Source organism: Ambystoma mexicanum, chromosome 8, assembly GCF_040938575.1.
Source record: "Ambystoma mexicanum isolate Mex_15411 chromosome 8, UKY_AmexF1_1, whole genome shotgun sequence".
Taxonomy (NCBI): Eukaryota; Metazoa; Chordata; class Amphibia; order Caudata; family Ambystomatidae; genus Ambystoma; species Ambystoma mexicanum.
Window position 1 is genome coordinate 1,074,171,504 of NC_090929.1, and position 12,255 is coordinate 1,074,183,758.

General features: G+C 48.1%; 1 protein-coding gene across 2 annotated transcripts in view; it reads right to left on the reverse strand.

The window, feature by feature from the left end:
• Positions 1 to 6,491: 6,491 nt before the first annotated feature.
• Positions 6,492 to 12,255, reverse strand: part of CALY (calcyon neuron specific vesicular protein) — a 124,283-nt gene continuing 118,519 nt past the window's right edge. For both annotated transcript variants that reach the window (XM_069611063.1, XM_069611064.1), the window contains exon 5: positions 6,492 to 9,889. In XM_069611063.1, coding sequence (XP_069467164.1) covers positions 9,686 to 9,889 — 204 coding nt within the window. In that variant the 3' untranslated portion in view covers positions 6,492 to 9,685. The remainder of the gene's footprint in view (positions 9,890 to 12,255) is intronic.

Sequence of the window (12,255 nt, forward strand, 5' to 3'; positions counted from 1 at the left end):
AGGCCTGGCAGATCTCTTGCAAGGAAAACAACGTTTTATTTCCACGAAAATAAAAATGCACCTGCAAAGGAATCAGTATGACCTACACTTTATGAAGGCATACAGCATCAACAGTGACGTAAGTTACATAATGCACAATCCAAATAGCTGGTTGGTGTGGCCCTTTTCATAGGCTACCTGCCCCATAGGGGATGCCAGGCCATTGGTCCCACACCGTCTGTCCATTTTCTTGCATGTGGGCTTTTCCTTGTGCTTCATCTGGCATAAAGTTTCAACCAATTGGCAATTATGTGAAGAAAAAATAATACTGGCTCTATCTATGACCTGATGTGCACCTGGTACTGTAGACATGGGCTAAGAGGATACTTCGAGGCCATCGCTTCTACCAAACTACAGCTCGATTCCATACACGTTGACCCCCAACCAAAGTTCCCCACCCTCATTTCAGCTATGTCATTTTATCCCTGCCAGCACCTCGCAGCACAAATCACGTGATCTTTGGTGAAGTCAACTGATACCTGTTTTCAAATCTTTTCTGATCGATCAGGGATCTAACAGTTTTACGGTTCATGTTCTGGGACTGACTGGTACCTCGGAATGCTGAGGGTCTTGGGACTTGGGCTTTTGGGTGCTATTACTTAGACCTGCCCTCCTTCTCGTGAGACCTATTTTCACAGAAAGCTCTCAACTCCCTCGTGGCCTTGCAGGGTGCATTCCTTCTGGGATGCAAAATGTTGGCCACATGAGACAATGAAGGGTCTATGAATCTCTGCAGCTCTGGCCTTTCTCACTGGTGCCCAAGCTACAATCTATTCCCGCATGCATACACTTTATTTCTATGTGTGTGGCTCAGGGATGCTGCCCTGGCTGCAGGACAAAGTTAGGCCTCAATTCCAATATGGCTGCTACTATGTAAAATGGCAGTTGGTTCCTCATGTTCGCTGGACCAAACGACAACATCCCCTATCCTCCCTGCGCTATGGTCCTTGCCACCACCCCCCCGCTTCCCCATGTTCCCTCACTGACTCCCTACTGCACACTTCCAGGCCTCTGTCTCATCCGAAAGCACTGAGGGGCCTGGGACGATCAGCGCCCCATCCCAGCACTACACAGACTGTATGAAAATGATAACACTACCCTCAATTATGTGAATTCTGGGGTGCACATGCTCAAAGCCCAGATCATTATACTGTGGCACAAAATCAGAGATGAAGAGGATGTTGAGGCTTTGGGTCGGGCCGATGGCATATACCAGTGATTAGAAACACACCACCAGAAAAATGTATGCTCACAAACATGCCATAGCTGCAGACTGAGAAAAAATAATTAGAAGGAACTTTCTCAGTGGAACTGATGTATTTTGTCTAGTTGCACGGAACTCTCTTAGTGAATTAATCAGGTTAATTAATCTTAGTTCATTAATTGTATCCAGTCCTTATTGTTCGGTTTTGTTGAATTCACTAGGTAAAGGATCTTTTAAAGGTACCATTTAGTTTCACTTTTTGACTTGCTTAAAATGTTGTATCATTGTTTACATGTTGTGAAATAGCCAAAGATCCCAAACTAGAAAACTCCCCAAACCTTCGGGACCTCTCACCAGTTGGACAGTACATGGTGCCAGAGGGTCAACTAAGACAGATAGAGGACCATCTGTGAAGGAAGGGAAGGAGGTGGGGCCCGGCACCGGGGGCCCGCTCGCAATTTGTCTGCCTGGCAACCAGTAAATCCGCTCCGTCCTTTGGTTTAGTGTCACAGAAAGTGTATATTCCTTGAATATGACGTGAACACAAATAAACCTGGGGTAAAGGAAGAGTCACATATTGCGGCTACAAGGGGGAGTTATACCAATATATCCATCACAGGAGAAGGTAGTTTTGGCCTGAGCACTAGGCAGAAGGGGAGGTCAGATAATTTAAGGTGGAGTGTAAATTGCTTGCAAATGAGAATTTAGGATTGAAAGTATATCCTGGAGAAGCACATGTAACTTCAGCTAGCTTCAGGCGACACCAGGAAGGAAGCAGTGAGTTTGGGGAATGGGGAGTGAGTGCAGTTAGTGATTAATAGTGGGGGTGTGCGATGACTCAAGGCAGACATGTGGCTCTGTTTCGACTCTAGATAGGGGCCTCATTACGACCCTGGTTGTAGGGGGTTAATGGCGCTGGTAGAGCTGCCGGTGCCGTTATCCCCCTACCACCTCATTACGAGGTCTGCTTGCGGGACCCGCTAAGGACGCCTGGTAAAACCAGGTGTCCCTAGCCGGTCCTGCTAACAGCCCAGGATACTAACAACGAGCCCATCATTAACGGGCCCGTTGTTAGCATCTTCCCCATTCCGGGTTCCTTGAATGGGGAAATACTGGGCCCTTCAAGGTCGGAATGGCCCGGTATTTCCCATTCAGGGAACCCGGTACCCGGTATGGGGGTAGTCATGCCGATTTTAGCGACATGGCTACCTCCATAGTTGTAATGAGGCCCTAGGTCTTTGTGAATGGAGAACCAAACCAGAGCCAAGTCATGCACCCAGGGTCCTGTTACTCTGGCTCAATGGGCCTCATAACAAGGTTGGTGGTATCTCAGCGGTAAATCCTCTGACATACCTCCAAACGGATTTACCGTTACCACCACTTGGTATGGCGGAATTACTGCCAGATTACAAGTGGTGGCAAGCAGTGTTATTCCCCGTTTATTGGAGTCCATAGGGTTCCATAGGAATTTCAGTGAATTACCACTGGCGGTAATTCTGCTGATGGTACTTCTGCCGATATGGCCTTTGTTTGGCTCTAAAACTGAGAAATTACCTCCAGGATTGTGCTGGAGGTTTTTCTTTCGCCTTGCCCCAAACCCGTAGTTTGGTGGTGTGGTAATTTGGCTATAATGCAGTACTAACTCTGTTACGACTGCACTACCACCATTTTTGGCCACACCGCCGAACTCGTAATGAGGCCCAGACATTATCGTGAATTAACGCAGTTTAACTTTGCATATCTTTTGACGGTTTGTGTTCTGAAGTTTAATATGAAATACACATTAGGCTACATCTATGGAGTAAGTTAATATTGGTAACTATAACATCTTATTTTATGTCTCTTGTGTGAATAGAAACATATTGGGCCCCATTACAAGCTCGGCAGTAGCCTTGCCAGTAAAACCGGCAGGCTGCCGCCGAACGTGCAAATTTTACCGGCACTCAGGAACGGGCAACTACTGGGTCATTACGGCTCTGCCGGACACGGTAATTGCCCATTCCCAGGCGCCGGTAAAAAATGCTCCCCATTCCCATTGAGCCCAATAGGGTTCAATGGGAATTGGGAGGCCCGATGCACCGGCACCATTCAGAATGGTGCCGGTGCATCCGACATGCTCTGCTCGCAGGTGTCGGTCTGCCCACCAGGTCAGACCTGGGGGGCGAAAAGGCACCCGCGAGCAGAACTCGTAGTTTGCTGGTCCGGTAACTATGGTACCGGCAAGTTTACCAGTACTGTAGTTACCGGACTGGCAAACTTGCATGTAATTCCTTTCAATGGGTCAGCTGGTGGCTTGGCTCAAAAGGCCAACCCAGATCCTTGGCTTGGCTCTCGTGTTTAGCTCGTCGTCTGAATTCTGTGGCTTTCCAAGCTCTAATTAAAACACACCACCAGTGTTACAGCTTGCATGGACAATAGAAACAAATATATGCAAAGCCATTGATGGGATATAGATTCTAAGGAAATGTGTTGCTTTGAAGGTTGCTGATAAGTTGTGTACTTTATATATTCACTGGCACCACAATTAACCATTATGATATGATAGGTTATTTATAACGTGCTTAATACCCAGAGGTTTCTAAGCACGGACCCGGGGATCGAACCTGTGTTGCTTCGTGTTATCTTGCTTCCAAGGAGAGCACGTTGCCACTGAGCTATCCTCCCGAGGCAAATTATACTCCTATAAGTTAATTATAAGCAAGTTTGTTTTTGAAGAGTCATTTATGCCCTGGGTGAATAATTAAGATACAGTCGGAGATAGGATTGGTGATAGTGGTGAATAAAATAAGCCGCGGGGCTTGGTGTTACACTGTGCCAAGTTGTCCAGAATCTCTCCACCAGGAATTTGGTGACCTGAGTGCCCAGATGCAGTCGGATGTAGTTGCTGATGTTGGAGTAGTCATTAATTATTGTCGGTACATCACTAACCTAGTTGCCAAAATAAAGACGTGTGAGTGGGCAAAATAGTAGGTTACTGGCATGATCGATACTTTCCGCTTGGTATACTCACTGTCTAAAATGAGAACGAACCCAGAGTTCCGGTCTCCTTTTGCCAATCCAACTCCAAGATCACAATGGATACTGAAAACCTTGCAGGTTTACTAATCTGGCTTATTCCCAGCTGCAGTATCAAAACTGCACCCCTTCAGGTTGATCACGTGTCACGACACACTCAAGATCAGTGGCTTCCCCCCATTCCTGCCAGAGATCTCCCCAGCCTTTGAGACTCTTTACAATCAAACACTGCGAAGCACTCTCCCATTCCAGGCATCACAGACAATATGCTGAGTTGGTTCACCTCCTCAGTCACAGGCAAGCAACAATATGTCCATATGGACTCGTGCCAGGTAAACTACCGTTTTAATTAATAATTTTCTGAAGATTCCATTCTTTCCCCAATGACATTTAGTTCATGCATTGGACCGTCGGCCATGCTACCCTGCCGGTATTATATCATGCCACACTAGCATGCCGAATGCATGCAACTTTACACAGGGGGGACCATTGGGCCAAGACCTTCACTCACTCATAATCTGCCTCAACACCATCGAAACTTGGATGCCTTCACCTCAGCCCAAACAATGCAATGACTGATTTTACCCTCTTAAATAGACCAAAAAACATATTTACAAAAATCTGGTCTAAGTGAAGAATAAGGGATTTAACTGACTTTCTTATCAAGTGGCTAGTCATTGGGGTTCCACATGAACCCCATCCTGTCGTTCAAGGTGCACACAAGAAAGAATACCCCGCATTACCAACTGCCATTCGGGCAAAGAATCAAACCTTTCTTCTGACCACCCCGCCAAGCAACATCTTCTCCACTGGTCAAGCTCTTGTCATCTGTCTCAACCGTTGCAATGCCCTGCTCAAGTGACATTACCGAGCCCCCTAGCCGATAAGTCTTCTGCCATGCAGCCCACCTGATTCCTGGAAGGGCAAAGATGGCTGCATCACCCTCACAACCAAGGATCTTCAGTGGCTGCCATGTCTAGCCCAGTCACACCAACAAAGCAAATGATCTGTCAGAGAAACTTCTTTCCATGCTCTCCCTCACCACCCGCCCCAACAACATACTGAAACTGGAGGTCCCTAAGAAAACAATTCTGCTTCTCATCCCCAACTTCTGAAACAATCTACATTATGCCTGAGGTTCTATATCATCATCCAGCTCTTCACGAAGGAACTGGAAAACCGGTTCATAGTGACTAGTTCGACAGTCAAAGTTCCGAATGACAAAACTTTCGACAACAAGGCATCGAAAAAAAAACGTTCGCATTTTAAAAAAAATAAATTTCTGGGGCTTCCCCCAGAACCCCTGTTTAAAAAAAATAATACTTATTTTACTATACGAAACTAAACTAAAACCTTTAACATTAAAAAAATGCATTCGATTTTTTTTTTCTCGAAACTTTGTATTCGAAAGTTTTGTCATTCGAAACTATTTTTTCGAAACTATGACAGGACACCCTGAAAAACCTCATCCTTATCGGCTTGTCTCCATTTGACCCTTCCACACCTACCCCGTGCTCACACTTTCACCCTGTGTTTCTTGTCTTTTCTTTTTGCCTCTAGCTATTGCACACCCCACAAACATTGTGCTTTTGTATACTCCTACCACCCATCCTCGCTCTTCGTGAGATTGTAGTTGTGCGCTGCGCGCCTATCTAAAGTCTCTGCTGTGTGCCTGCGACCAATCGAACAAACGACTCGTAACTGTACAGAGGCAGCAGCCATATTGTAGGGTTGAAAGAACAAAATGTAACTCAGAAGGCCTGTGGACTATGAAGGTATTAATGGTGATAATATTGCCAATCGGGGTTACCAATCCGATTGGTGGCAACAGTGGCATCTCTGCCTAATTATGAGATTAATGTTATTCGGTATTCCGAAGTCCCATTGGACTTCATTGCAGAATGGAGGTATTAGCCTAAATGGTAATACCAACAGCACAATTACCACAATTTTTATGGCGGTAGTACCACCATGCATATCCAGGCAGTTGTCTCACTTGTGGGTTTACAAGCCCATCATGCGGTGGACCAAAAGAAGAGTTGGCACTAGGCTGCTGCCTGTTTTTTCAGCTACCACCAGACTCCTAATGAGGCAAAGTCTTTCCCAGTAAGAGGGATATTCCACCTGCTTTCACTGTGCAACCGCAGGGCTCTCCCAGTAGCAATAATGTCCCCACAGGAGTCAGACAGGTGCACAGGCCAGGAAAGAATAAGACAAAACAGCAAACCAGGGCTGACATTTATATATTTTACTAACAGAAAAGCTGCTCCTCAGAACACTCATTTGGCACTTGAGACACATGGATGTGCAGCGCTGTGAATGCGACAGATTACAAGTTCTATAAAAACATACTTTGTGTTTTCAAAGCAGCATAACTTCCCGAAGCAGGGAGAACACAGAGCAAGAGGAACGAAAGCAGAGTGAACCCAGAGGTGAGAGAATGCAGAACAGAGGGAGCCCATAGCAGCACAGACAAACCAAAGCAATGTGAACCCAGAGCGAACATAGAGTGGAGGGACAGCAAAACAAAAAGAACCCATAGCAGGGAGAACCTAGAGCAAGAGCAACCAGTGAAAAGAGGCCCCCAGAGCAAGGGGAGGCAGGATCAGAGAGAACCCATTGCAGGACGTATCCCAAGGGGAACCAAAACAAGGATATCTCAGAGAAGAGAGAAAATACAGCAAAGTCAGAGAAATGGAAACCAGAGAAAAGAGGATGTAGGAACATGGGGGTGGAGGGGGGCGGGGCAGATCAGTGAGAGCCCATTGCAGGAAGTAACCCAAGGGCAAAGAAAAGTCAAGAAAATGGGAACCAAAACAAGGATATCTCAGAGAAGAGAGAACATACAGCGAAGTCAGAGAAAGGGAAACCAAAGGCGAGAGAATGCAGAGAAAAGAGAACAGAGTGGTAGGCGAGAGAGCCCAGAGCAGGGAGAACCCAATGCAGAGATAAACCACAAAATAAAGAGCCCAGAAGAAGAATAACACAGAGCAAGAGAAAACAAAGCACAGAGAACCCAGAGAAGAGGAGGAAGAGAAAGCAAAGCTGTGGTAGCAGGGAGCAAAGAACGCATAGCAGAGAGGATGCAGAGCAGAGACAATCCTGAACAAAATAAATCAAAGCTGAAAGAATGCCTAACAATAGAAATGAAAGCGGAGAGACCCCAAAGAAACCAGAGCAAGAGAAACAAAGGCAAAGACAAGCAAGAGCTCAGAGAAGCCAGATCAGAGAGAAGCCAGAGCAGAGATAAACTAGAGCAGGGAGAAGCCAGAGCAGAGAGACGTTGTAGCAGAGAGATGCTGTAGCTAAAAGAAGGCAAAGCAGCGAGAATATAGGGCAAAATAAGAGATCTCAGAGAAGAGGGAGGCCAGTGAAAGAAAACGAGTCTGGAACTTAGTGTATAAAGAAGGAGAGATCTGGATGGGGATTCAACTGAGAACTAGTACTGATAGAAAGAAGGGGACAGCTGGGATGGGAGAAAGTTATCAGATACATGTAAACAAGAGGCTAACAACTGAGAGTAGGTTAGATGGCAGCAGAGAAAGAGAGAAAGAAAACACAAGGAATAAAGGGCAAGAGCACAGACGTTAATTGGTGAGCAAGGGGGAATGTGCAAGGAAGAAAAGGAGATTACTGCGAGAGCAGATGAAAAAATGGAAAGGCAGCAAGGGCTGGAAGAGACAGGCAAGTGAATAGCAGAAAGTTGGGGGAGAGAAAATGGAAAATAAAGGAGGGAGAGAAGGGGTGTATGATAGAGATGAAGATGAGTTAGGAAGATGCTGATCGCTAGAGATGGAAAAGTGAAGGACGAGGAAAGGAAAAAACGGGGACAATACTAGAGATGGGGCTTTGAGAAGCGGAAGAGGAGGCAGGGAGTGCGGTGAGGAAGAGAAGGGCTGCAGGAGTCATGCATCAACATTGGTGCAAGGAGTAGTGATGAAAAAGCGCATAGAAGCACAGCAGCAACGTGTTCATTCAAGTCCAGGATTAGGAGCAGACTGCAGCTAGCAGAGAGGGAGAAGTGGGACAGCCAGCCCATAAAGAGATGTCTGTAAACCAGGGCTAAGGGCCGGACAGAGCCGATCAGCCTCCATAACACCACTGCAGCTCTAATCCTGGGAGGGGAAACAGGGCTCAAATCCAACCGCCAGATCCCAATAAGCCCTCTCAGATGGTAGCGTAGCGCTGGGGGGTGTCCGAGAACCAATAAATGTCTAACAGGTGCTTTACAATTCCCCCAACCCTACCAGTCAGTTAGAGCCACATGTGGGCTATGCAATTGATTCTGGAGCCTAGTGCTACCAGTGTTTAAGAGGTACAGGCCAGACACATAGCTCTCAACTCACACGCTTCTGGCGGGTGTCACCCGCCTTGTAAAGGGCTGACTCACCCGCCAAGACTCCTGCACGCCCAATCATTCCAATGGGCGCCAAAAACAAAATCTGGTGATTTCACCCGCCTTTGCAACACAAATGGTTGAGAGCTATGCCTGACATGTGACTGATATTAACCCAGCACCACCAGCTATGGTAGCACATGTCTTACATGTGACCGACAGTACTCAGCCCTTGCATTTCCTGAAGCCTCGCAGGATACCTTCTGATCAACCAATTTGCCAGCCTAGCTCGGAAAACATAAAAGGTGCAAGGAAGGGTGAAAGGTGGGTACAGTAAAAGTGGGGGTAGAAGTATATAAGATGGGGAACAGGGCTTTAATGAGGAATTCAGTGGGGCGGGGGAATTACCTGTGACTCACAATCCCTAACTGGCTCCCCCTGCCAGTGCTAAAGCGCAGTGCAAACAAACAGCCCAGAAACTGAATGGAAATGCTAAGTCTCGTGCGCATACAGAAAAGAGCGGCAATGATCAAAAACACAGAAAACCCTGTGCCAGTCGAGAAAGATATACCCTTCAAAATAAAATGGTTTGAATTCAGACAGAAGGTCTACATTCTGTCAATCTTGAACGTGGGTAGTGGGGGAGGAGCGTGTGCCAAAATAGGCAAACTAAGGTCTCCTAGGACGCTGTGTTGTGGGGGCCTGGGTTGTGATTAGTGAGAGCTCCTAAGGGACCTATAGAAGGCAGGTCAGGGTCCTATAGCAGAGGTCTGCTCCATTACAAGAACAATGCTGTAGTTTTCAAACATTGAAAAATGTGTGTGGGGTTTTATGGATATGCCTTAACAGGGATCTCCTCACCCCCAAACCTTTTAGCTCAAGGGGAGCAACCCTGGGATCCCTGGCCTGCCCTCGGTTCGAAATGTACTTCCAAAAGCAAGTACTGCGTGTATAATGCTTTTATAATGTCTCCCAAAGTTAGTGTTCTTATCCAGTTGCGCAATCCAGCCAGACCCCTCTCAGGATGCTTGGGTCACCAGCTGTTGAGAAGCCCCAGACAAGGGCCTCTCTGGACCTGCCACCCTACGGGCCTACTGCGGCGGGGCCGCTGCCTCCTCTTGCGCCTTGGCGGTCTCCTTCAGGGCACTCGGCACTGGCACCCAAGGGGATGGCACCTCAGGTGCACTGTTCTTGGCCTGGCTGAGGTGGCTGAGTGCGGTGTAGAGGCTTCCTCCATGCGATCCATGCTCCTCGGTGTAGTACATCTCCAAGGCAGCCGGGGTGCAGTGCTTGTGCTGAGTGAGAAAGAAGCAGGAAAAGGGTCAATTTATACTTTGTGACCTGTGTTTACTGTTCATTACAGCACCAGAATTTGTATTGAACAAGGACACCTTCAAGGAAGAGGAAATGTCTGACTTTTCTTGCACAAGTGTCTGGCAAACACAAAACAAGGTCTGTGACCTAGATGGTGATCCTTCTGTCATTCACGTTTCCCATATTCCTGGCTACATTTGACACGCAAAGGTCGAATTCACAGGTATGAGGGCCTACTACAAAACATGCTGATAGTTGGATCAGCCACTGCATAATTGTCTAATTTTCTCCTAACAAAAAGCTGCTCGTTTTAAGTTTGATGGCCATCACAACAAATAGGGCCTCATTCCGAGTGCGGCGTTAAGGGGTTAACGGCGCCGGTAAGGATGCCGGTGCCGTTAACCCCTTACTGCCGCATTCCGAGGTCCTTTAGCGGGAGCCGCTAAAGGACCAGGGAGCTAATAACGGGCCCGTTATTAACAGGCCCGTTATTAGCTCCCTCCCATTCCCATTGAGCCCTATGGGGGCTCGAATGGGAATGGGGATGGCTTCCCTGAATGGAGAAATACTGGTTCCTCCAAGGTTGGAAGGACCCGGTAAGTCACCATTCAGGGAACCCGGACCCGGTATGGGGGTAGCCATGGCGCTAATAGCACCATGGCTACCTCAAAACTCGTAATGAGGCCCATAGTCTCTTATGCTTAAATGTTAGTGATATGATATGATATGATAAGGCATTTGTAACGCGCCTATACACAAGTGTTTCAAGGAGCGACGAGGCAGGGAGGGGGGAACAAGGGGAAGACAGACAACGATCCTACTAGGCCAGGTGTCATTCAGATCGCGCAAGTGCAGGGGTAGGGGGAAGGGAAAAAGTGCATGGGGAAGGGGAGGGGGGAAGCGCAGTACAAGTAAGTAGAATAAAATAAATAAATAGGGCCAGCTGGTGGCGAGTGCAAGGTAAGTGCAGACAAGTGCTGGGAAGGGGGGGCTGTAGGGATACAGAGACAGTCCCGCAGTGCAGGGGTTGCCAGGGAGGCAGTGCAAGTGGAGAGTGGCTGGGCCCAGGACCGAGGTCGGTGAGAGTGGCCCAGTTGCAGATTCAGTGCAGTTTCAGTGAAGAATTTAGCAGGGGAGAGGGAGAGAGAAAGCAGAAGCAAAGAGGAAGGTTTTGAGGTGCTTCCGGAACCGGACATGGTTCTCCTCAAGTTTCAGGGAGGCAGGAAGGCTGTTCCAGAGGGAGGCCACTGCCGCGGAGAGAGATCTACCCCCAGCTCGTTGCTTCGAGAAGCGGCTGACCCTGAGGCAGTTGAAGACGGATGAGCGAAGGGCTCGGGAAGGAAGATATTTAGGAAGAGAGAGTTGAAGGTATTTAGGCCCCAGGCCCCAGAAGGCCTTGTGGACAATGCAGAGGGTTTTGAACTTTATCTTCGCAGCCACTGGGAGCCAGTGTAGAGATTTCAGTCCTGGAGAGATACGGTCCCTGGGCTTGAGGCCAAGGACAAGTCTCGCAGTTCTGTTCTGGATGAGTTGCAGAGGGCGGAGAGTGGAGGCAGGCAGATTAAGATAGAGGCTGTTACAGTAGTCCAGCTTCGAGAGAACCAGGGCTCGGGAGACAGTGAGCTTCTGGGGGAAGGAGAGGAAGGGAAGAATACCTCTGAGGAGGTGCAGCTGGTAGTGTGATTTCTTAGAGACGTCAGATATATGATGAGAGAAGGAGCGTGTGGAGTCGAAGATGACCCCAAGGATTTTTGCCTTGCAGGTAGGAGCAGGAAGAGGGCCAAGAGAGGCCGGCCAGAGAGCTGCAGAGAAGGAGGGAGTGGGTGTGCCGATGAGTAGAATCTCAGTCTTACTGGCATTAAGGCAGAGGTCATTGGCGGCACACCATTCCGGCTTAGCAGACAGACAGTCAGAGATGAGGGAAGGAGAGGAGGAGGCCGAGGTTAGCCTGAAAATGAGCTGAGTATCGTCCGTATAGCACTGAAAGTTGGGGCAGAGAGCGGCGATGCGGTGGGCAAGGAGTGCCAGATACTGGTTGAACAGCCAGGGAGAGAGATTTGATCCCTGGGGGACACCACAGATGGAGAAAAAGATGTCAGAGAGGAAAGACCCCAGTTGGACCTGGGAGGGTCGATTGGAAAGGAAAGAGGTCAGCCACGCCAGAGCCTGACCAGTGATACCCAGGTTATCACCGAGACGGTTGAGCAGGATGGCATTGACAGTGTCAAAGGCAGAAGAGAGATTGAGCAGAATGAGAACACACCGAGTGTTGGAGTCGAGGTTCAAGAGCAGGTCCTCACGGATGTTCAGGAGAGCAGTTTCCGTGCTTCTGGCAGCTCTGAAGCCA